Here is a 21,839-nt window from a genome sequence, read left to right on the forward strand (position 1 = left end):
TAGCGCTGCCTTCAGCCCAGGGCCTGATCCTAAAGACCCTGGATCAAGTCCCACATCAGGCTCCCTGCATGGAGCCTGCTTCTCCCTCTGCCTGTGTCTCTGCCTCTCTCTCTCTCTCTCTCTGTGTGTGTCTCTCATGAATAAATAAATAAATAAACAAATAAATAAATAAAATATTAAAAAAATAAAGAAGGAAGCCAGTTTTTTTTAAGACTTTATTTATTCATGAGAGACACAGAGAGAGATAGAGGCAGAGACACAGGCAGAGGGAGAAGCAGGAGCCCAATGTAGGACTCGATCCCAGATCCCCAGATCATGCCCTGAGCCAAAGGCAGCTGAGCCACCCAGATGTCCCAGGAAGCCAGGTTTTTTTTTTTTTTTTTTAAGATTTTATTTATTTACTCATAGAGACACACAGAGAGAGAGGGGCAGAGGACAGGCAGAGGGAGAAGCAGGCTCCATGCAGGGAGCCCAATGTGGGACTCCGGGACTCAATCCAGGGTCCCCAGGATCACACCCCAGGCTGCAGGCGGCGCTAAACCGCTGCGCCACCAAGGCTGCCCAGGAAACCAGTTTTTAATAAACTTCTAAAATACCAGGAAATGAATATAAAAAATAGTGAAAGGGAATAAAGGGGAAAGGAAAAAGGAAAAAAAAAAAAAAAGGAAAATATCAGAAAGGGAGACAGAACATGAGAGACTCCTAACTCTGGGAAACGAACAAGGGGTGGTAGAAAGAGAGGTGGGCGGGGGGTGGGGGTGACTGGGTGACGGGCACTGAGGGGGGCACCTGATGGGATGAGCACTGGGTGTTATTCTGTATGTTGGCAAATTGAACACCAATAAAAAATAAATAAATAAATAAACAAACAAATAAATAAATACTAGGAAATTACGCCCTTTCCCTACACGTGGGATTCCAAGGTAAATTTCAATCCTGTACCACACTATGAAACAGCACTTCTCTTGCTAAAGAAGAGGGGGGAAAATCACAACTTAATCCTGAAGGGGTACTCCACTACATAAAGAGGAGGATGGCATAGCAGGGGCCAATTTACCTGCCCCTAATAAACAGCCTTGGGCCAACTGGCACACAAGAGCCATATGCTGCTACTGCAGCCACTCCTTGTTTTTTTTTTTTTTTTTTTAGTTGCATATAACACCCAGTGCTCATTCCATCAAGCACACTCCTTAATGCCCACACCCAGTTACCCCATTCCCCACTCATCTGCCCTCCAACAACCCTCAGTTTGTTTCCAAGAGCCATATGCTTCTTGATCCTTGCCTCCCTGCTTTACTATTCAGACTAGAGTTCAATCACCCTAGACATTTTTGGTCACTTGTTTTTTGTTTTTTGTTTTTTTTTTTCTCACACTCCCTCTTTCTCTCTCAATCTCTTTCTCTCTCTTTTTAAAAGATTTTATTTACTTGAGAAAAGAAAGCAAGGACAAGCAGGGGGAGCAGCAAAAGGAGAGAGAGAAGCAGTCTGCCCCCTGAGCAGGGAGCCCGATGTGGAGCTCTATTCCAGGACCCTGGGATCATGACCTGAGCTGAAGGCAGATGCTTAACCGACTGAGCCACCCAGGCATCACGCCCCTCTCTTTCCAGAACTCTCTCTCTCTCTCTCTCTCTGGTATAAGTCCATAGCCTGGAAAAAAATGATAAGAAAAAAATTAAAAGGGAACAATGTCTTTCATCTCAAGGAAAGCAGCTTTAAACAAATGCCTGTGCTGCCACCAGGAACATGAGCCAAGTCAGGGTAGTGTCGTCTAAGAGGTCCCCCACCACTTATCTCAGGCCTGGATGGATCCAGAAACTAATTGGAAGCTGAGATTGCACAGAACATGAGGCCCATCTGCATTCAAAAGCACACCAGTGCAAATATATAATGTAGGTTATCATGCGATCGTTCATGCAGTTTCCCTCTGCCGTGCATGTAGACAATTAAGAGTCAAGTGGGGGTTCTCTCTCTGTGTCCCTCATGAATAAATAAATAAAAAATATTTTTTAAAAAAAGAGTCAAGCGGGGGGCACCTGAATGGTTCAGTTGGTGGGGTGCAGGACTCGTGATATCAGGGTTGTGAGTTCGAGCCCCACACTGGGTGTAAGAATACTTTAAAAAATAAAATCGTAAAAAGAAATAAGAGTCAAGTAGCCAGAACCATAAGATTGAGAAGCTTGCCCTGAGCCTAGGGAGACTAAGGAAGAATCAGAGCTCAAGCATTACCAATTCCAAACAACACCCCCTCACCCCTGCCAATCCTCCTATAATTACAGGCATTAGTATCAAAACAAGATCCAGGCATATTGTCTTTTTTAACATTTTACTCACTAAGAAGCAAGCAAAAGACAACAGCAGCATTTGAATTAATGCCTTAAATTCTACCTTTCCCAGGAAAACAAAGGCTATAATGTAAGGGACAATCGCACTAAGCAGCTTGGCAGGGAGTCCAGTCTTACTGTTTTTTCTTTTTTGGGAGGGAGATTCTGAAATACACACCCTTCCCACCTACAGTGAATAGCATCCCATTGTTATGTAAGTAATAACATCTTCAAGGGGGAAGAGCTGTATGCAAATATAAAAATAGTAAGACAGATATTCCAATTTTACCTTTTTACAGACATTTAAAAAATACATTCTTACAAACATAACGAAACCCCAAAACCTACCTAACTAGGAACCCTCTCTGGTCAGTTCTTTCCGCTCTGCAAAATGGAGATTAAAAGTTGCTCTCTGGCATCTACCCAACTGCCTCAGTAAGACATGTTCTGTAGACATGCAAAATCTCCTCAACTTTGTGATGGAAAATTGTATGTCTGATTCGGTTAAATAACTATTTGTTAGATAGAAAATATCTGCAACCCTCTAGTAAGAGATTCTATTCTTACTTTCCTTGGGAGGATTGTCTCTAATGGTAATATAATCAACCTTGGGGTAATATTCCCTGATCCTCAGGCTGTTTTGCACCTGTGGTTTGCCTTTTGTCAGAGGTGGGCATGCAAAAAGGCAGGTGGGGGGAGGAGGGATGAGAATTAAATGATTTCTTTCTCATGTGAATGGGAGGAGCCCTTTATTCCACCTCCTGAAAAACTCCGTTAAAAGCCATCGCTGCCTCTGGACAACCACAGAACCCGTTCATCAGCGGGCAGCCAGCATGGCCAATAAGTCCAAATTTATTGACTATATTGATGAAGCTTTGGAAAAATCAAAAGAAACTGCACTTTCTCACTTGTTTTTCACTTATCAGGGGATTCCATACCCAATCACCATGTGCACCTCAGAAACTTTCAAGGCCTTGGACACCTTTGAAGCCAGAAGTGATGACATAGTGCTTGCATCTTATCCAAAGTGTGGTAAATGACAAATCATTTTCTACAAGGGCACTTCTTCATAGTGAGTAGGTTGGTCAGGGGGCAAGGCAAAGTGGGGAGAGGACAGTTCATCTCTGCAGGAAGCTAGCCAGAAATCAGTGAGGAGGATGGCCAAGATGGGTAAGAACACTGGGAAATCAGAACTGCTAGATTTAGAAACCTCAGGGTCTAAGGGAGGAGGTCTGATGAATGATGGATGCAGAAAGAGAAGCATGGTGGGGCCAGCAACCAGAAGGATGAATGCGGGAAAGTCCATTTGGTATCAAGCACTGAGAGCAGTAAATATTTTCATCTTGGTTCTTAACTAAAGACAGAAGCATGGCCATGTATATAATGTATGTGATCTTTTCCACATTATTACTTTTCAGGATCGAAGATCATCAATCATTTAGTTTCACAAGCCAGTTTTACAATGGTCATTCATCAGTGGAAGATAAGACATTAAGAATCTAAATGCTCCTATTTTACACAATCTCACAATCTACTTTTGATTTTTTGTAACTGTCATTGCATCTCTGTTTATTAAAGCCATCCTCATTTGATAATTTTCTATTAATTGATGCTGAGTTTTGTAAAATCAAAATTATATAGATTTCTACAGAAGACATTAATGTATGGTAAAATAATACATGATATATAGTAAACAATCACTTCTATAATGTAACATTGTTCTGTAAGGAACACATTATAGATTCAAGAAGTATTGCCACTTATTAAAGGAAAAACCTGAAAAATAAGGTAACCTGGATTTTGTACTAACGTAAGTACTGCTTTCCACAAAACTCTTTCCACAGCCCCGTTTATTTCAAATGCAGAAGAACCAATTGTATACACCACAGGATGGCTGTAGGTTTTAACTTTTATGACTTATATGCAAAAGTAACATGCCTTTGCTATATCAAGATTCCTTAATGAGCTTTGATTCTCTGATTTTTCTTATAGGTTCGAATTGGATTCTCCACATCATTAGTGAATTGATATTTGCTGAATCTAAAAAGAAGTATGAATATCCAGAATTCCCAATTCTTGAATGTGGGGACCCAGAAAAATACCAGGTTAGTACAAAACAGCCTTTAGGGGCATCTGAGTGGCTCAGTGGTTGAGCATCTGCCTTCGACTCAGGTCATGATCCTGGGGTCCTGGGATCGAGTCCCACATGGAGCTCCCCCACAGGGAGCCTGCTTCTCCCTCTGCCTATGTCTCTGCCTCTCTCTCTGTGTATCTCATGAATAAATAAATAGAATCATTTAAAAAAAAAAAACAGCCTTTAAACTTATAATTAATCATAGAAAGATATCTTCCATTTGAGGGATTTTTAAAGTTTTGAGAAAGTACACTACTAATAATCATGGCTACTTATTTTGTGCTTGCCATAAAATCCCAGCACTTTTCAAAGATTATCTCATTTCATGGCAAAATAACCTCATCACCATTTTACAAAAGATAAAACCATTCAAAACATACTCAAAGTCAAGGAGCTAATAAATGGCAGCACCAAGATTTGAATTCAAGTGTTCCAATTTGAGCTTCTGAACCTCTGCACAATATATGAAAGAAAAATAGGAGGGAAAGTAAGCCAAGAAAGCTAAAGAAAAAAAATTAAAACCTGGGGCGCCTGCCTGGCTCATTCGGCAGAGCATGTGACTCTTGAGGTCAGAGTTTTAAGTTTGAGCCTCATTTGGGTGTAGAGACTACTTAAAAAATAAAAATCTTAGGGGAACCTGAGTGGTTCACTCAGCTAAAGGGCGAACTCTTGCCAACTTTTGGTTTTTGGCTCAGGTCATGATCACAGAGGTGTGACCCCAGTCTGGCTCAGCCCTCAGCACAGTCTGCTCTTCTCTCTCCCTGCACTGATACTCCCTCACCCCCACTCACACTCTCAATCTCTCTCTCTCTCTCAAATAAATAAATGAATAAAACCTTAAAAAAAAAGCTTAAATAAATACAAAAACCAAAATCTTAAAAAAAAAAAAAAAAAAGGCTTTGTCTTGAAGTCCAGAGACTTGGGTGGGATGCCAAGAGGAGGGTTCCTCTAAGACCTGGATCATCCTTCCCTTAGTTTATGTCAGAAGTCCCCAGAATTTTCTTTGTAAGACATTACTTTTGATGCCCCTGCCTCCATGATGACGCTATTGTGTGTAAGTGGGTATGGGGCTGGGGAGGGTGGACATGGGAAAGGATGAAGCAGTGGCTAAGAGGGTAAGGCACTGGTGTTTGTAAAGGTTCTCTCTCTCTCTCTCTCTCTCTCTCTCTTTAAATTTTATCTGTTTATTCATGAGAGACACACAGAGAGAGACAGAGATACAGGCAGAGGGAGAAGCAGGTTCCCTGTGGGGGAGCCTGATGTGGGACTCGATCCCAGGACCCCGGGGTCACAGCCTGAGCTGAAGGCAGATGCTCCACTGCTGAGCCACCCAGGCCTCCCATTTGTAAAGATTCTAACCAGTCATCCTACCTATTCTAATTCACCTTACCACATGTTATTACTCATTTTATCAGTGTAACTAAGTGGGGCTTAGGTATGAGACAGGACGTTTTGTTCCCTGGCAAGAAAAGCAAGAAAAGGATGGAAGGAAGGATCTGCTTCAGGACTTCAGTGCTTGGACAGGACAGGTGAGAGGAGGATCTTCCCTGGCCCCACCTAGATACACCAGGAATGCATTTGGGAAGGGGAACCACAGTTTCCGCAAAACTTTGAGAAGTGTTTACCACCAAGATTCTCGACAAGAAGACAGAAGAACTCAGTGATTAAGAATTAAGTCATATGATTGAGACTTAGGAAGTGGTTTCTGGAAAATGTTGGAGATACTTGGCATGATGACAGAAACTGAAAATTGGATCTTAGGTGGAAGGAAGCCCATCTCCATGGAATGGGGTCACAGAAAATCACGTGCATATAAGATGCGCAGACAGACTTGGGGGTTGCCTGCAACCTCAGGAGGCATCCAAGGTGCTAGCAGCCACATCAGGACCCAGATGTTGGCCATCAGGACTGGCTCAGGATGTGTGGACAGGAGTTTAAGAAGCTTTTTCCTAGGCAAGAAAGGATGGGCCAATGAAAAGCCCTCCTGTTTTTTCCTATCCAGGCCATTGCATAACTTTTTTTCTAAAAAGGGTGTTTGGCATCACCTCTATAATTTATGCTAACGTTTCCCCAGCTTTCCAAGTTTTTAAAAAAGTAAACTCTATACCTGAAGTTTTTTTTTTTTTTTTTTTTTTTGTTTTGAGGGAGAGAATCTTTAAGCAGACTCCTTGCTGAGTTCAGAGTTCGACATGGGACTGGATCCCACAACCCATGAGATCATGATTTGAGCCAAAACCAAGATTCGGGTGCTCAGCCACTCAGGCACCTTTATTTTAGGTATTTTTAAAGACTTTTCCCCCCCATTTTAATTTTAATTACATCAGACCTAGGACAAAGACACTTTTCTATGCAATGAGCCTTTATTCTAAATATATCTTTTAAAATATTTATTTATTTATTTTAGAGAGAGAGTGTGTGGGGCAGGGAGGAGTAGAGAAAGAGAGAAAACACACAGCAGACTCCCCACTGAACGAAGAGCCCAAAACGGGGCTAGATCCCACAACTCTGAGATCATGACCTGAGCCAAAACCAAGAGTCAGATGCTTAACTGACTGAGCCACCAGGCGCCCCAAATATTTTATTTTTTTTAAGTAATCTCTACATTTGCATCTGGGTGGCTCAGCTGGTTAAACTTCAGACTCTTGATTTTGGCACAGGTCGTGGTCTCAAGGTTGTAAGATTGAGCCCCACATCAAGCCCCACATAGGGTTCTGCTCTGGGTATGGAGCCTCCTCTCTCTCTCTCTGCTCCTCCCCTCCCTCCCAAAAAGACCCCAAGCTCCCAAAAGAATAAAGTAATCTCTACACCCAAGGAGGGACTCCAACTCACAACCCTGAGTTCAAGAGTCACATGCTCCACTGACAGAGCCAGCCAGGCACTCCTATTATATATATTTAAAGATTTTATTTATTTATTCATGAGAGAGGGAGGCACACAGAGAGAGAGAGGCAGAGACACAGGCAGAGGGAGAAGCAGGTTCCATGCAGGGAGCCCGATGTGGGACTTGATCCCAGGACTCCAGGATCACGCCCAGGGCCAAAGGCAGGTGTCAAACTGTTGAGCCACCCAGGCATCCCAGGCACCCCTATTATAAAATGGAAATCAGTAAGAAGATGAGCTTCACTTAAGTTATTCACTTCACAGAAAATTTTCCTAAAATACGTATCTTTTTCCTGGGTTGCCTGGGTGTTTTAATTGGTAATGCATACAACTCGATAGCAGAGTTGTGGGTTAGAGCCCCAACTGGGCATAGAGATTACTTTAAAAAATAAAATAAAATGCATATATTTTCTTAAGATATATCTATATCCAGTCTTTACATTGCTTATAGTTTGGCCATATCACATTTTCATTGCCATTTCATTATGTGCATATCAGTTTTGTTACAGTTCTCATTTTCTCCCTGGATATTTTTCTAATCCATTTAGGAACTTTACCATTTCTCATATATCTTTTTGTGATTTTTGACCATGCAGTGTAGTGGAAACAGCATTCTATAACTTAATCTGAAAATCACCATCTGTGTGATTTTGTACAAAGCACTTAAAACCTCAAAGCCTGTTGTTAATCTCTAAAATGGGGGTTATAATACTTACCTGAGAGGATTTCTGTGAATGAATGTAAAAGTGACATTCAAAACTAAAAATTAGGGCAATTTGATGTAAATCAAGAATTGTGACTATTCATCACCACTTGGGCCCATATCACTGACTTTAAATCGTTTGTTTTTAATTTTTAAAATGCCGTTTTACATTTTGCCCTTGCTTGAGCTGGGATCTCCACGAAACTTTTAGAGAGCAATAGGCTCTAAGTGTCTAAATATCATTTTATCACTGGAAATAATGTGACCAAGGAGTGAGTGACCTCTTCAAGCATAGAAATGAAACTTGAAGCTTCAGCCCATATAACGTACTAAATGTCTGATTTTAAGATGAAACCCTTACCCCTGGCAGATTAAACAGATAACTTCATTTTTTAAATTCTCAGCAGTAGATACACAAAGAATCAATGACTGAGTCCTTCCTTATACTGACAAGAATTTCTTGTAAAATATTTCTCAGATATTTAAGTGACTATGCATTTTCAGGTTCTGTTGGGATATTTGATTGAATAGAAAAAAAAATTTAAGATTTTATTCATGGGTGGCCTGGGTAGCTCAGTGGTTTAGTGCCACCTTCAGCCCAGAGTGTGATCCTGGAGACCAGGGATTGAGTCCCACATCGGGCTCCCTGCATGGAGCCTGCTTCTCCCTCTGCCTGTGTCTCTGCCTCCTCTCTCTCTGTGTCTCTCATGAATAAATAAATAAAATATCTTTTTTTAAATTATTTATTTATTTGAAAGAGAATGAGATACAGCAAGAGAGAGCAGGAGTGGGGGGACGGGAAGAGGGAGAAGCAGGCTCCCCACCAAGCAGGGAGCCTGATGCAGGGCTTGATCTCAGGCCCCCGGAATCGTGACCTGAGCCAAAGGCAGAAGCTCAATCGACTGAGCCATCCAAGTACCCCTGGAATGTTTTTGTTAGAAAAAGAAAAATCTAGATATTAAAAATAGGTTCAGAGGTACTATGGAAAAACTTGAGTATTTCTGTTAAAGACCTTGATTACAGAAGAGAGCCAAGTTAAGTCAAAGAGTAGATTGCAGATTATGAGCTGTCTTGAACACAAAGAATTTGGTGTGATTGTGAGAAAAGGTAAACTTTTCAAAGAATGACCGAAAAAAAAAAAAAAAGGTAAGCCAGATCCTGCCAGAAAGTCCAAAAGGATGATTTATTTATGATTTTCTCCATTCTTCGTCCCCACAAAGAAAATAAAAATAAATAAAAACTTGGAGGAGGAGTGGTGCCTTGGTGGCTCAGTTGGTTAAGCCATCCTCTTGGTTTTGGCTCAGGTGATGATCTCAGAGTCCTGGGATTCAGCGAGGCATTAGGCTCCCTGCTGGGGGTGGAGCCTGCTGAAGATTCTTTCTCCCTCTGCCTCTCCCCATCACCCCTGCTCACACACACTCTCTCTCTAAAAAAATAAATAAGACTGGATGAGGAAATGGAGAAGGAACAATAGCAATGCTTGAAACTACCATTCAGATACTACATGTAAAAGTGACCATAAGACACACACACACACTTTCACTTTCTTATGTATGTTTTTAAGAGAATGAAACAGTTCCCATCGCCAAGGATTTTGGCAACTCACCTCCATTATGACAAATTACCTGGGTCCATCTTCAAGAATAAAGCCAAGGTAAGTATCCCTTCTTACTCATATTTCAGTTTGAACTTTTCAATGTCTAGATATTGCCTTTCAGAGCTAGGTGATAAAGTTTGCATCTTATGGAATTTTAGTAAATGAAGTATGAGATTTAGCATTTCTTCTGTTGTTCAGAAACTATATTTGCTATAGTTGCATTCAAAGCAAATGCATTTTCAGCTAGGATCTAAAACTAAAATTGAACATATTTCAAAATCTGTTTTATAGTGAATAGATTTCAGAATCCCACTAAGATATTTAGAGTGTCTAACAAAAGAGTACAATCTAGGAAAATAAATGGAAGTTGTTTTTGTTGTTGTTGTTCTTTCTGGTGGGCATTATTTACCTGAGGTCTGAAACAATTTTATTTCTGAATTTCACATAGACTGGCAAACTTCATATCATCTGTACATAACTATTGGTGGATTTTCTACTCTTATCACTGTTTGATCTTCTTCTACCAAATCTGAATATTATTTTCACTTTCCTTACTATTATTTTGCAATTGTTATTTGCAGTTTAACTTTCCAGATCGTGCCCTTATGACTATTCTAATGAGCTTGCTCTTTTTCCCTTGTTGATATCTTCTATGTATGCCGTTTTACCAAGTTCATTAGCAAAACTTCTCTGCTACATTACTCTTTTTCTTCTGCTTTTTCCCCTCTCGTCAGACTTCCCCATTCGCCACCCTTTCTTTCTCAATTCTTACCATCATTCTTTCTCTGTATGTTAACAAAATTACGTTGTATACAAGAGTACACAGTGATATTGCTCACCCCTTCACTTTTCCAAAATTCAAAACATAGACCTAAATAAATTGACTTAACTTTCTCTCCCTAGATATTGGTGATATTTCGAAACCCTAAAGATACAGCAGTATCTTTTTTCCATTTCCACAATGATGTCCCTGATATTCCAAGCTATGGCTCTTGGGATGAATTCTTCAGACAGTTCATGAAAGGACAAGGTACAGCTGTTGGTAAAAGAATTGTTACTTCAACAGATGACCACAGACCACATTAAATACAAAAATCAAATGTGCTCTACAGTAAAGAAAGAAGATTAAGGAGGATCCAGGAACCAAAAAGTCGCTTTTATTTATTTTATTTTTTAAGATTTTATTTATTTATAAATAAAAGAGAGAGAGAGAGGCAGAGCAAAGGCAGAGGGAGAAGCAGTCTTCCCTGTGGGGAGTGTGATGTGGGACTCGATCTCAGGGTTGTGAGTTTGAGTCCCATGTTAAGGATAGAGATTACTAAAAATAAAAACAAAAACTTATAATAATAATAAAATAAAATTTATAAATCTTTTTAAAAAAGAACAGACTAGGGCAAAGGATCACATAGAAAAACATCTCTAGTTCATTTAACCTATGTCTTTATATCATACACTGACAAGAATCAAAAAAAAGAGAAAACCATGACATGGAGCAACCGCATCTAGGATATTTGTTTGCCAGAAAGAAAATAAGCTTTATTAGACAATCTTGATGTGTTACCTCCAGTTATTGATAACTGCAATTTTATAAGTGCCTACTAATGCTTCACATACTAAATGCATAATTTTCTTTAAGACCATAACAGACTATGAATAAGGCAGTAGTAGCCCCTTGCATACGATTGCACAATCAAAAAAGTTAAATCACTTGCCAGTGGTCCCACTGCTTGTAGGTACATGTGACTCTATTTCCCTGGGTATAATGGCCAGAGATTAAAGATGCCTTCTTTAACTGCTGGCCCTCTTGAGTTTTACAGTGTAGTAGAAGGCAGAAATTAATGACAGATAACCCTGGAAGGGAAGTTGTTGACAGGTCACTCTAAGAAGACCACCTTTAAAGAAGTGACTAGCACAGCGACCACATGCACGGACACTGGGTACAGTCAGTATTGGCCCCTAAGCAAAGATGAAGTATGGGGATTGGGGTGTAGGAGAGGAAAAAAAGTAAGGCAAGTCTGAAACTGCACCCCATTGATAATTTAAGAGAATATTTAACAATGAGAAAGGTGTCATCTCTGGAACAATCTATCATAGGGAATCTTTGTTGCTCTATCTACCCTTTCAGCCTAATTATTTGATTGACAATGATAAAATGTGCTGGGCTTAACTTGAATAAAGTTTATGCTTTGCAAATTTGTTATATTCAACTTATGGAGGAAGCTCAATGTATTGGGAAACATACAAGGTTTGGAATTAGGGGTCTGGATTGGGCTTCATTGCTTATTATTATATATTAATAATTAATATTAGAGAGAATAAGATAGTTACCACTTACTGAACAATTACTACATGCCAGGCACTATATGCTATTCCTGGCATACATTTTAAAATTTCATTTCTCATAAGAACCCTACAAGGATAATATTATTATTGCCCCCATTTTATAAAGATTGAAATAGAGACATAAGAAGGTCATGCAGCCATTAAGTAGCAGAGCTAGAACTTTTAAAACTAATTAATTAATTTTTATGTAAATCCATTTAATTAACAGTGTTTTATTAGTTTCAGAAGTAGAGGTCAGTGATTCATCAGTCTTATATAATACCCAGTAAGCAGAGCTAGAACTTAAACCCAGATTCAAATACTCATGCCTAGGTGATTTTGAGCAAGACATTTGATTGCTATGAACTTTGGTTTCTTTACTTCTAAAGTAAAGATAAGAATATCTGACCTACAGGAAGTAGAACAGTATAGCGTTTTGTTTGGCAGCACTAGCTCTGGTGTCAGACATTGTCATATTCGACAATAACCATAACTCACTAACTGTGTGACCTTGACGTGGTTTCTTAGCTTCTCTGGGTTTCTATTTCCCCATCAACAAAACAGGTATAAAAATTGTACCTATCATATGGGATTGCTTTAAACACTGAAAGATAAAAGGTATCAATTAATAGTGCATTTGGAAGAACAGAAAAACTGACCACAGTGGCCTAAACAGATTGGGTTTTATTTTTTTCACTAAGCAAGAAGTCTGAAGGGAGGCAGCTGGTTCAGCTGCCCAGTGATGTTGGGCCAACACCTCTGACATTCTCTTGGCCTCTCCCTCGTGCCTTTTGCAACATACTCTAAGGTTGGCTACTGTCTCTCCAAGGATCCCCTTCAGTTCATGAAGAAGCCTCTGCTCATCAAGGTAGCAATAGGTTTACTAGAAACCTTCTAGCAGACTCCTGCTTGTGTCTTGCTGGCCAGAACCATGTCCTGTGACCAACCACAGCTCTAAGGAAGGCTGAAAAATAAGACCCAACATCCTCACAATTGGATTAGACCCAAGTAATCAGAGTTTGGTTAGCAATAAAAACAGGACTGTATTGGATATTGGGTACAAAACTTACAGTGTTTGCTTCAACAAGTAAAATGTGTAGAAAAAGCCTGGCTAAAAGCAAGGGTTTCATGATGAAATTATTATATGAATATTGCTATTATTAATGATACAGTAATAATGACTAAAATTTGGTGAGTGGGTAGTATTAATTGGGCACTATTTTAAACATTTGATATGTGTCAATTCACTTAAACCTTCTAACGACCCCATTTTACAGATGAGGAAACCAAATACAAAACGGTTTAGGGAGTTGCTCAAGCAAGCAAGCAGCACAGCTAATCAGTATCTAGATCTGCACTGACCAGTATGGTAGCCACTAGCTATACGGGCAACTGAGCACTTGAAATGTGATGTGTGCTATTGAGAAGCTAAATTTTAATGTTATTTAATTTTAACCAGTTTAAATTTAAATTTTAAAATAGGTACGCAATTCAGGTATTGGAAACTTTTAAATAAGTTTGGTACACGTTGGGTTTATGAATCTACTTTTTCAACCTAAAGTCTAAAAATACATCAATTATTTTTTATAAAAAGCTTAGCATTTAAATTGAGATTATCTATAAGTGTAAAATGCCCACTGGCTATGATGTTTTCTTAATAACTTTTTATGTTGAATACTTTTGAGAATGATAGTATTTTGGGATATATTTGGTTAAACAAAATATAAAAATTAATTTCACCTGTTTCTTTTTGCTTTCTTTTTTTTTAAGATTTATTTATTAGAGAGAGAGAGTGCAAGTGCACACATGTGAGCCAGGGGCGGGAGGCAGAGGGGAGAGAGAATCTCAAGCAGAATCCCCGCTGAGCATGGAGCCCATGCAGGGGCTGGATCTCAGGACCCTGAGATCATGAGCTGAACCTAAACCTGCAGCCAAACTGCACCACCCAAGTGCCCCAATATAAAGGTTCCTATAGTTACATTAAGAAAACCAAAAAGAGGGATCCCTGGGTGGCGCAGCGGTTTGGCGCCTGCCTTTGGCCCAGGGCGCGATCCTGGAGACCTGGGATCGAATCCCACGTCGGGCCCCCCGGTGCATGGAGCCTGCTTATCCCTCTGCCTGTGTCTCTGCCTCTCTCTCTCTCTCTCTCTGTGACTATCATAAATAAATAAAAATTAAAAAAAAAAAAAAAAGAAAACCAAAAAGAGGGATGCCTATGTGGTACGGTTGGTTAAGCATCTAACTCTTAATTTAGGCTCAGGTCATGATCTCAGGGCTGTGAGAATCAGCCCCCAGTTGAGTTCCCCACTGGGCCCAAGTGAAGCCCTGTAGCAAGTTCTGCACCCTGTGGGCAATCTGCTTCTCTTTCTCCCTCTGTCTCTGTCCCTGCCCCTCCCTATCCCCTCGCTCATGTATATTCTCTCAAAATAAATAAATAAATCTTTTAAAAAATTTTACCTGAGCATATACACGTATGTACAATTTATATTTTGGAGCATAAATTAACCATCTATCTCTTTAACCTCAGTTATTTAAAATTCCTTAAGAATTTTTTCCCCTGTGTTTTTAGTTTCTTGGGGAAGCTACTTTGATTTTGCCATTAATTGGAACAAACATCTTGATGATGAAAATATTAAGTTCATATTATATGAAGACCTGAAAAAGGTGAGATTATGATTACTGACATTCTATAGCAAGATTTCTTGTAAAATATAACAGAATATTTTCTTTTAATGTCTGGTTGTGTGAGTATTGTATTCAATTAAAAAAAAAAGAATATTTCAAATAGATGGGACAGTGCTAGGGGAAAGAAACAGTGCATAGGGGCTTACACCATTTATTTAACATAAATAAAACAATGCATAGCAACTTATTACTAAGAGTGGCTGCTTTATTTTCCTGCTATGATAGATAGTTCAATTTAAGAATGGTAAAAATAATAGGTAGGTTTCAGTTGAGATTTAATTGAACATGCATTTGGACTTGAATTTATTTTTCCATGTGATATTATTTTTTAAATTGTTTATTCATGAACATTTAGTGAGTGAGTGAGCGCACAGCATTGTTCTAAGCCCTTGTGATACATTAATGAACAGACCAAAGTGCACTGCCCTGGAGAAGCTTACCTTCTAGCTGAAGAAGGCATGGAGAGAGAAAGATAAATAATAAATATGATAATTTTTTTAATGTTTAAAATATGTGAGAAGAAAGAAATGGCATAGCTGATTAAGGAAAACTGGAAATGCCAGGGGTGGGGAATTGGGATGCTGGGCAGATCCTAGTATAAAATAGGGTAGTTGTCAGAAACCTCATGGAAAGGATGTGATCTGAGCAAAGGTCTAAAGAGAGGGAGTGAGCCAAGTAGGTAGCTGGAATAAGAGCTTTCTAGGCATATGGAATTAACTAAAGCAAAGGCCTGAGGTAGAAGTGTTCCTGGCATGGTTAAGTGACATGAAGGAGGTGAATGTGGCTTAGGTCAGTAGAGGTGAACCAGGGGAGATTAACCAATGAGAATAGAGGCAAGGGGGACACCTGGGTGGCTCAGCGGTTGGGCGCCTGCCTTCGGGTCAGGTCGTGATCCCGGGATCCAGGATCGAGTCCCACATCGGGCTCCCTGTGGGCTTCTCCCTCTGCCTATGTCTCTGCCTCTCTCTCTCTCTGTCTGTGTCTCTCATGAATAAATAAATAAATCTTTAAAAAAAGAGAGAGAGAATAGAGGCAAGGAAGTAGGGTAGAGTGAAGTATGGGGATCATGTGCCAGGCCATTGAAATTACTTTGGCTTTCACTCAGAGTAAAATGTGAAGCCATTGTAGGATTTGAGCAGAAGAGTGATAGGGGTTGATATGTTCTTAATAGGTTCATTCTAGTTGGTGTATGAGAACATCCTAGAGAGAAGCAAAGATAGTGTAGAGAAACCCATGAGCAGAGTACTGCAGTAATCCACACAAAGGAAGATGGTGGCTCAGAAAAGAAGGGGCAGTAGAAGTGATAAGTGGTTGAATTCTGAATATATGCTGAAGAAGAGCTGATAGGATTTGCTGTTGGACTGAACTGGAGAAAGAGTGGTGAGAGAAAAAGAGAGGTCAAATAAGACTCCAAAATTATTGGACTGACCAACTGAGAGGATTGAGTTGTCATCAAGGGTTTGGATTTGGATATGCTTAGTCCAAGATGTTTATCAGTTAATCAAATGGAGAGGTCAAGTAGTCAGTTGGGTATGAAAGTCTTGGATGCAGAGAGAGTTCCGGGCTGTATATAATTTGGCACATGGATGCCATTTAAAGCCATGAGATTACATACCCATGTTTATAAGTGGAAGAAAAGAAGGGATGGAGAAGAGAAGAAGACCAAGAACTGAGCCCTGAGTCCCCCATAGAGAGAGTTTGGGAAACAGGAGGAATTAGCAAAGGAGACAGAGTGGCTATTGAGACAGGGGGGAAGCCAGAGTCCTGGAACACCAGTGAAGAAAGTATGTTAAAAAGAAGGGAGTGCGTCAGATGCTTTCTAGTGGGAAGGGAGTTCTTAACATCACTCTCCCCTGACATTCTTATCAAAGGAAAGGATAATTGAAGCCATAGCTTCTGTTTATTAGAGTGCATTTATGTAACATGAAAGAACATACCAATTTAGTGTGTTCTCCTTCTAGTCTAGAATATAATGTCTCTAAAATGTGTGTTTCATGGAATGTCATTGTGGCCCAGATGTTAATAATTCTTGCTTAGAGTTTGCCTGTTCAAACTGATTTGGGGACTGCTACTCCTTTGGGACATTCACATTGCAAGATGACCTACTAAAGATTGAGAGTTCCTGTAGGAAAAACAAACAAACAAACAAACAAAAAAGGTTATCTTTATTAACTGAAAGGATTCCAGATTTACTTGACCTCAACTTTTTCTTTTCTTTTTTTTTCATGAAACATCCATAACCACCTTGAAGTAAATCAGTATTTTGTAGAACACAGCTTAAGAAACTATTCTAGGAGATTTTTGAACCTTCATTAGTCAGGGATATCACTGAGGGGGTTCATGATTTACAAGAGTATTTAGACAAGATAAATTTCAAGACTCCTTCTAGTTTCTATGATTCTAAAAATTATACTTTAAAAATTTATTTATTTATTCATGAGAGACACAGAGACATAGGCAGAGGGAGAAGCAGGCTCCATCTGGGGAGCCTGAGGCAGGACTCAATCTCAGGACCTCGGGATCACGCCCTGAGCCAAAGGCAGGGCGTGCCACCTAGGCACCCCTAAAAATTAGACTTTCTTGATGGAATTAAACATAGGATTCAGAAATAAAGAGAACTGGAATGAGCACATACAATTATATTAATTTCCTCAGCTCATCTAGACTGGTACTTTTTATTTTTTTATTTAAAAAAATTTTTTTTTATTTATTTATGATAGTCACAGAGAGAGAGAGAGAGAGGGGCAGAGACACAGGCAGAGGGAGAAGCAGGCTCCATGCACCGGGAGCCCGACGTGGGATTCGATCCCGGGTCTCCAGGACCGCGCCCTGGGCCAAAGGCAGGCGCTAAACCACTGCGCCACCCAGGGATCCCTAGACTGGCACTTTTTAATAAAATGAGTATCATCTTTGATGAGATTCTTACCTACTACTTAATGCTTACTATCATTATTTGTATCCTGAAGAGTTCAGTAAGAGTCGTACATTGAAACTACAAAGTAAAATCAATACAGAATATCATGTAGGAATATATTGAATATTGATACAGAAGTATCAAAGGAAGTCTAAAAAAAAGAGAGAAATAGATGAGTTAGAGAATTAGGCTGAATAAATCCATTCTGGCTAAGAAGCCTGTCTTTGCTATGGCCTGATTCCCATAAAAAGAAGTTTATCCTTGAAAATTTTGTTTTCAGAACCTGGCTGCGGGAATACAACAAATTGCCGACTTCCTTGGATTCTCTTTAACTGGGGAGCAGATTCAAACCATCACAGCCCAGAGTACCTTCCAAGCAATGCGAGCAAAGTCCCAGGAAACACATGGTGCTGTTGGCCCCTTTTTATTCCGCAAAGGTAAAGTCACACTGGTTTCTGGGACACCCACCCATTTGCATGGAATAGGCAACCCAAATAACTTGACTTTAAGTTAAGACAGGATTATATTTTTCTCTCCTTCAACAAGAAGTTTGAATACAGTTCAGAACTAGACTGGCAGCTCCACAATACCCCAAATCTCTTAGGGTACTAAGTCCCTTCTACCTTCCTGCCTGTCACTTTGTGATGCCAAGACAGCAGCCAGAACTCTGCCATTACATTAAAATTAAAGGACTGTTTTATTAAAATAAGAAGGGAATGGCAATAGATAGAATCACGTGTATTAGCTGAGTAGGTCCTTTTAAAGAACTCTGCAAGAAGCCTCATCAGCGATTTGGTACACTTTATAGGCCACCTCTCACTGCCTGTTGGCTGCAAACTGATTTTTTTTTTTAGGTGAGCACATTATTACCAAATTAAAATCAGGGTTTTGTTAATAAGAAGGAGGAGATAATGAGTATTGGATAGCTATCTCAGTCATTTGACATATTTTTAGACTTTTATTTTTTATTTTTATTTTTTTAAGATTTTATTTATTTATTTATTTATTTATTTATTTATTTATTTATTTATTTGTTTGTTTGTTTATTCATGAGAGACAGAGAGAGAGAGAGAGAGGCAGAGACACAGGCAGAGGGAGAAGCAGGCTCCATGCAGGGACCCCGACATGGGACTTGATTCCAGGTCTCCAGGATCATACCTTGGGCTGCAGGCAGTGCCAAACCGCTGTGCCGCCGGGGCTGCCCCTAATTTTAGATTTTTAAAACTTAGGTTGAAAAAGATTCATACACCCAACTTACATCAAACTTATTTAAAAGTTTCCAATACCTGAATTGAGTATCTGTTTTTAAATTTAAATTTAAGCTGGTTAAAATTAAATAACATTTAAAATTCAGCTTATGTCACATTTCAAAAGCTCAGTTGCCCATATAGCTAGTGGCTACCGTACTGGTCAGTGCAGATCTAGACACTGATTAGCTGTGCTGCTTGCTTCAGCATTCTAATTTCTAATGGAAATTTATCATAATATAGCTTAGAAATTACCAGGCTTTTAAATTGCATATACAATGGAAGTATAACGTGGTTTAGAGGCAGCACACATAACAACAACTACTATTTATCAGGCATCTATTGTATGTTAGACCTTTTGCTAGGTGTACATAGCAAAAAAAAAAAAATATATATATATATATGTATATATAAATATATAAATTCCTTAATTTTATGAACATGGGCACCAAAGCTTAGGGATATTAATTTGTCCATTGTCACAGCTAATAATTGATGGAGTCAGGATTTGATATTAGGTTTACCTGACTCTACTATACTTTATCTAATGAAGACCCGTTTAAAAATCCCCACTGTGAATGGAACATTGAATGTAAATCTGGCTTTGGTTTGATTCCTGACTTTATCCCTGATTTTAATGCCTTGTTTAATGAACCTTGAAGGAGGGGGGAAAAAAAGAGCTTTTTTTGTACATTGTTAATCGAGCACTATTCAGAACAGAAAAATTATAAAATTAAGTAAAATTTAAAAATTTTACATATTCCCTGTAGAAAATTCAGAAAGCATGAGAAAAGGTGCAAAAGCATTAGAAATTACCCACATTTCTCCCACCAGAGGCATGTTTAACTTTTTGGCATATTTCTTTCCACCCTACTCTGTGATGTTTTATGTAGTGGATGACATTCGTAAACAGTTGTGTTTTATGTTACCCTCTTCATATATCTAAGCATTTCTTCCTGTCTTTAAACACTCCTTATAAACATACATTACAAATGGCTATCCTACAAGGAACTTTGCAACTTCAACCCAAATCACCAAAAGACTCTAAAGAAAGAAGTAACTTCCCGTACTTTTAAAAGCAATAGAAAAACATATCCTAATCTCAGGCAAAATGGTAACTTCCTGACAAATTTTCAGTATCTGAGGTCTTGATATAAACCTGCCATAAGAGGCGCCTGGGTGGCTCAGTCCGTTAAGGTCATGATCCAGCTCAGGTCATGATCCCCAGGGCCTGGAGAATCAAGCCTCAGTCAGGCTCCCTGCTCAGTGGGGAGTCTGCTTCTCCCTCTCCCTCTGCCCCTTCCCTGCTTGTGCTCTTTCTCTCATTCTCTCCCAAATAAATAAAATCTTAAAAAAAAAAAATCTGCTGTAAAATGATGACTTCTCAAAGACTAAAGTATTTAAGAAATACTTTCACAGAGGAAAAAAAATGACTAAAAAAAAAGGACTTTTAGGTCCCCAGAGTTGGGGGTGGGGGATAGGAGATTACTGAAGCCTACAGTCCCCTAAGTAATGTAAAGAGAGCATACCATGCCACCGATGGGGAAGTCCCAGTGGATGCTGTTAGTTTTACAAGAGAATTACTTTCATTCTTAAGACTAATTTTCTTCATGTGTCCATTTTCACATTTCAAAGTGAAATGTTGCCCTGAAAAATGGTAAAATATAGAGACATAGGAGTAGGGGTATGGGCAAAATGGGTGAAGACGAGTGAGAGGTACTAGTCTTCGGTTATGAAGTGAATAAGTCATAGGATTAAAAGGCACAGCGTTGGGACGCCTGGGTGGCTCAGCGGTTTAGCGCCTGCCTTCAGCCCAGGGTGTGATCCTGGGGTCCCAGGATGGAGTATCGAGTCTCACATCGGGCTCCCTGCATGGAGCCTGCTCCTCCCTCTGCCTATGTCTCTGTCCCTCTCTCTGTGTGTGTCTCCCATGAATAAATAAATAAAATCTCTTTAAAAAATTAAAAAATAAAAGGTACAGCATAGGGAATACAGTCAATGGTATTGTAATGGTGTGTATTGTGGTAGATGGTAGCTACACTTGTGGTGAGCGCAGCATAACTTAGAGTTATTGAACTACTATGTAATACACCTGAAACTAATGTAACATTGTATGTCAACCATACCCAAATAAAAATAAAAGTAAAAAAAAATAATAATAAAAATAAAAGTAAAATATAGTAGCTTAAAAAAAATCAGGAAGAAATACTCTAACAGACGTCTGGGTCTGTTTTTTGTGTGTGTTGCAGGTGAAGTTGGCGATTGGAAAAATTTGTTCAGTGAGACTCAGAACCAGGAAATGGATGCAAAATTCAAAGAGTGCTTAACAGGCACTTCCCTAGGAGCAAAGCTGAAGTATGAATCTTATTGCCAAGCTTGATTCTGGTCATTCAGTAGGCATGGATATTTCATTTTTCTGAATAATAATTAAATATAAATAACAAAGTAAGTTGATCAAATAATAATGATAATTCAGTAACATTTATATATAAATAACGTGAATTTAATAATAATGACAACATTTGAAGTTTTTGAGCTCAGACTTGTTTGTTCGCTTGTTGAGGAAAGGCCATTTAGCTGTCCAAAGGGGACACTCTTGCTAATGTGGCATACTGGGCTTTTCATTTCTTTCATGCTTTGGGTTCACATAAAAGCATAGGCAGATACTATTAGAAATATGCCTAATTGGTGTTTGAGTGTAAGACAGCCCTCCCAATGATGTACATTTTTTTGTCTTCCCAGAATGATTCCTCTATCTCTCACTACAGATCGAAGTACTTGTGGTAGCTATCTCAAACCTACTGTTAGGGGAAATGTAATTCCAACTCGGCACTGAAGTAAATGAATAAATCCTGTCCTCATAGTTCAAGGAAAATGCATTGCTCATCTACTCTCTGCATGTTCCTGCATTAGACCCTAAGGAGGCCCCATTCTTTTTATTTTTAAGATTTTATTTATTTATTTGACATAGAGAGACAGAGAATGAACACAAGCAGGGGGAGCAGCTGGCAGAGGGAGAGGGAGAAACAGGCTCCA

General features: G+C 39.3%; 1 protein-coding gene and 1 long non-coding RNA gene across 11 annotated transcripts in view; one reads left to right on the forward strand and one right to left on the reverse strand.

Moving 5' to 3' along the window:
• Positions 1–1,421: 1,421 nt before the first annotated feature.
• The window catches only part of LOC144280982 (uncharacterized), a 52,167-nt gene continuing 31,749 nt past the window's right edge, over positions 1,422–21,839 (reverse strand). For 2 of the 10 annotated variants that reach the window (XR_013349431.1, XR_013349424.1), the window contains exon 6: positions 9,203–9,464. This is a non-coding gene — a long non-coding RNA (uncharacterized LOC144280982). The other 8 variants (XR_013349435.1, XR_013349427.1, XR_013349436.1 and 5 more) reach the window with 6 other exon arrangements.
• SULT6B1 (sulfotransferase family 6B member 1) lies at positions 3,155–21,252 on the forward strand. Its single transcript, XM_077843615.1, has 7 exons — positions 3,155–3,353; positions 4,314–4,426; positions 9,603–9,692; positions 10,539–10,665; positions 14,527–14,621; positions 17,837–17,993; positions 21,053–21,252. The coding sequence occupies exons 1-7, from the start codon at positions 3,155–3,157 to the stop codon at positions 21,181–21,183; spliced, it is 912 nt and encodes a 303-aa protein (XP_077699741.1). The 3' UTR covers positions 21,184–21,252.

The sequence above is a fragment of the Canis aureus genome, chromosome 12 (assembly GCF_053574225.1).
Source record: "Canis aureus isolate CA01 chromosome 12, VMU_Caureus_v.1.0, whole genome shotgun sequence".
In the NCBI taxonomy this organism is placed as follows: Eukaryota; Metazoa; Chordata; class Mammalia; order Carnivora; family Canidae; genus Canis; species Canis aureus.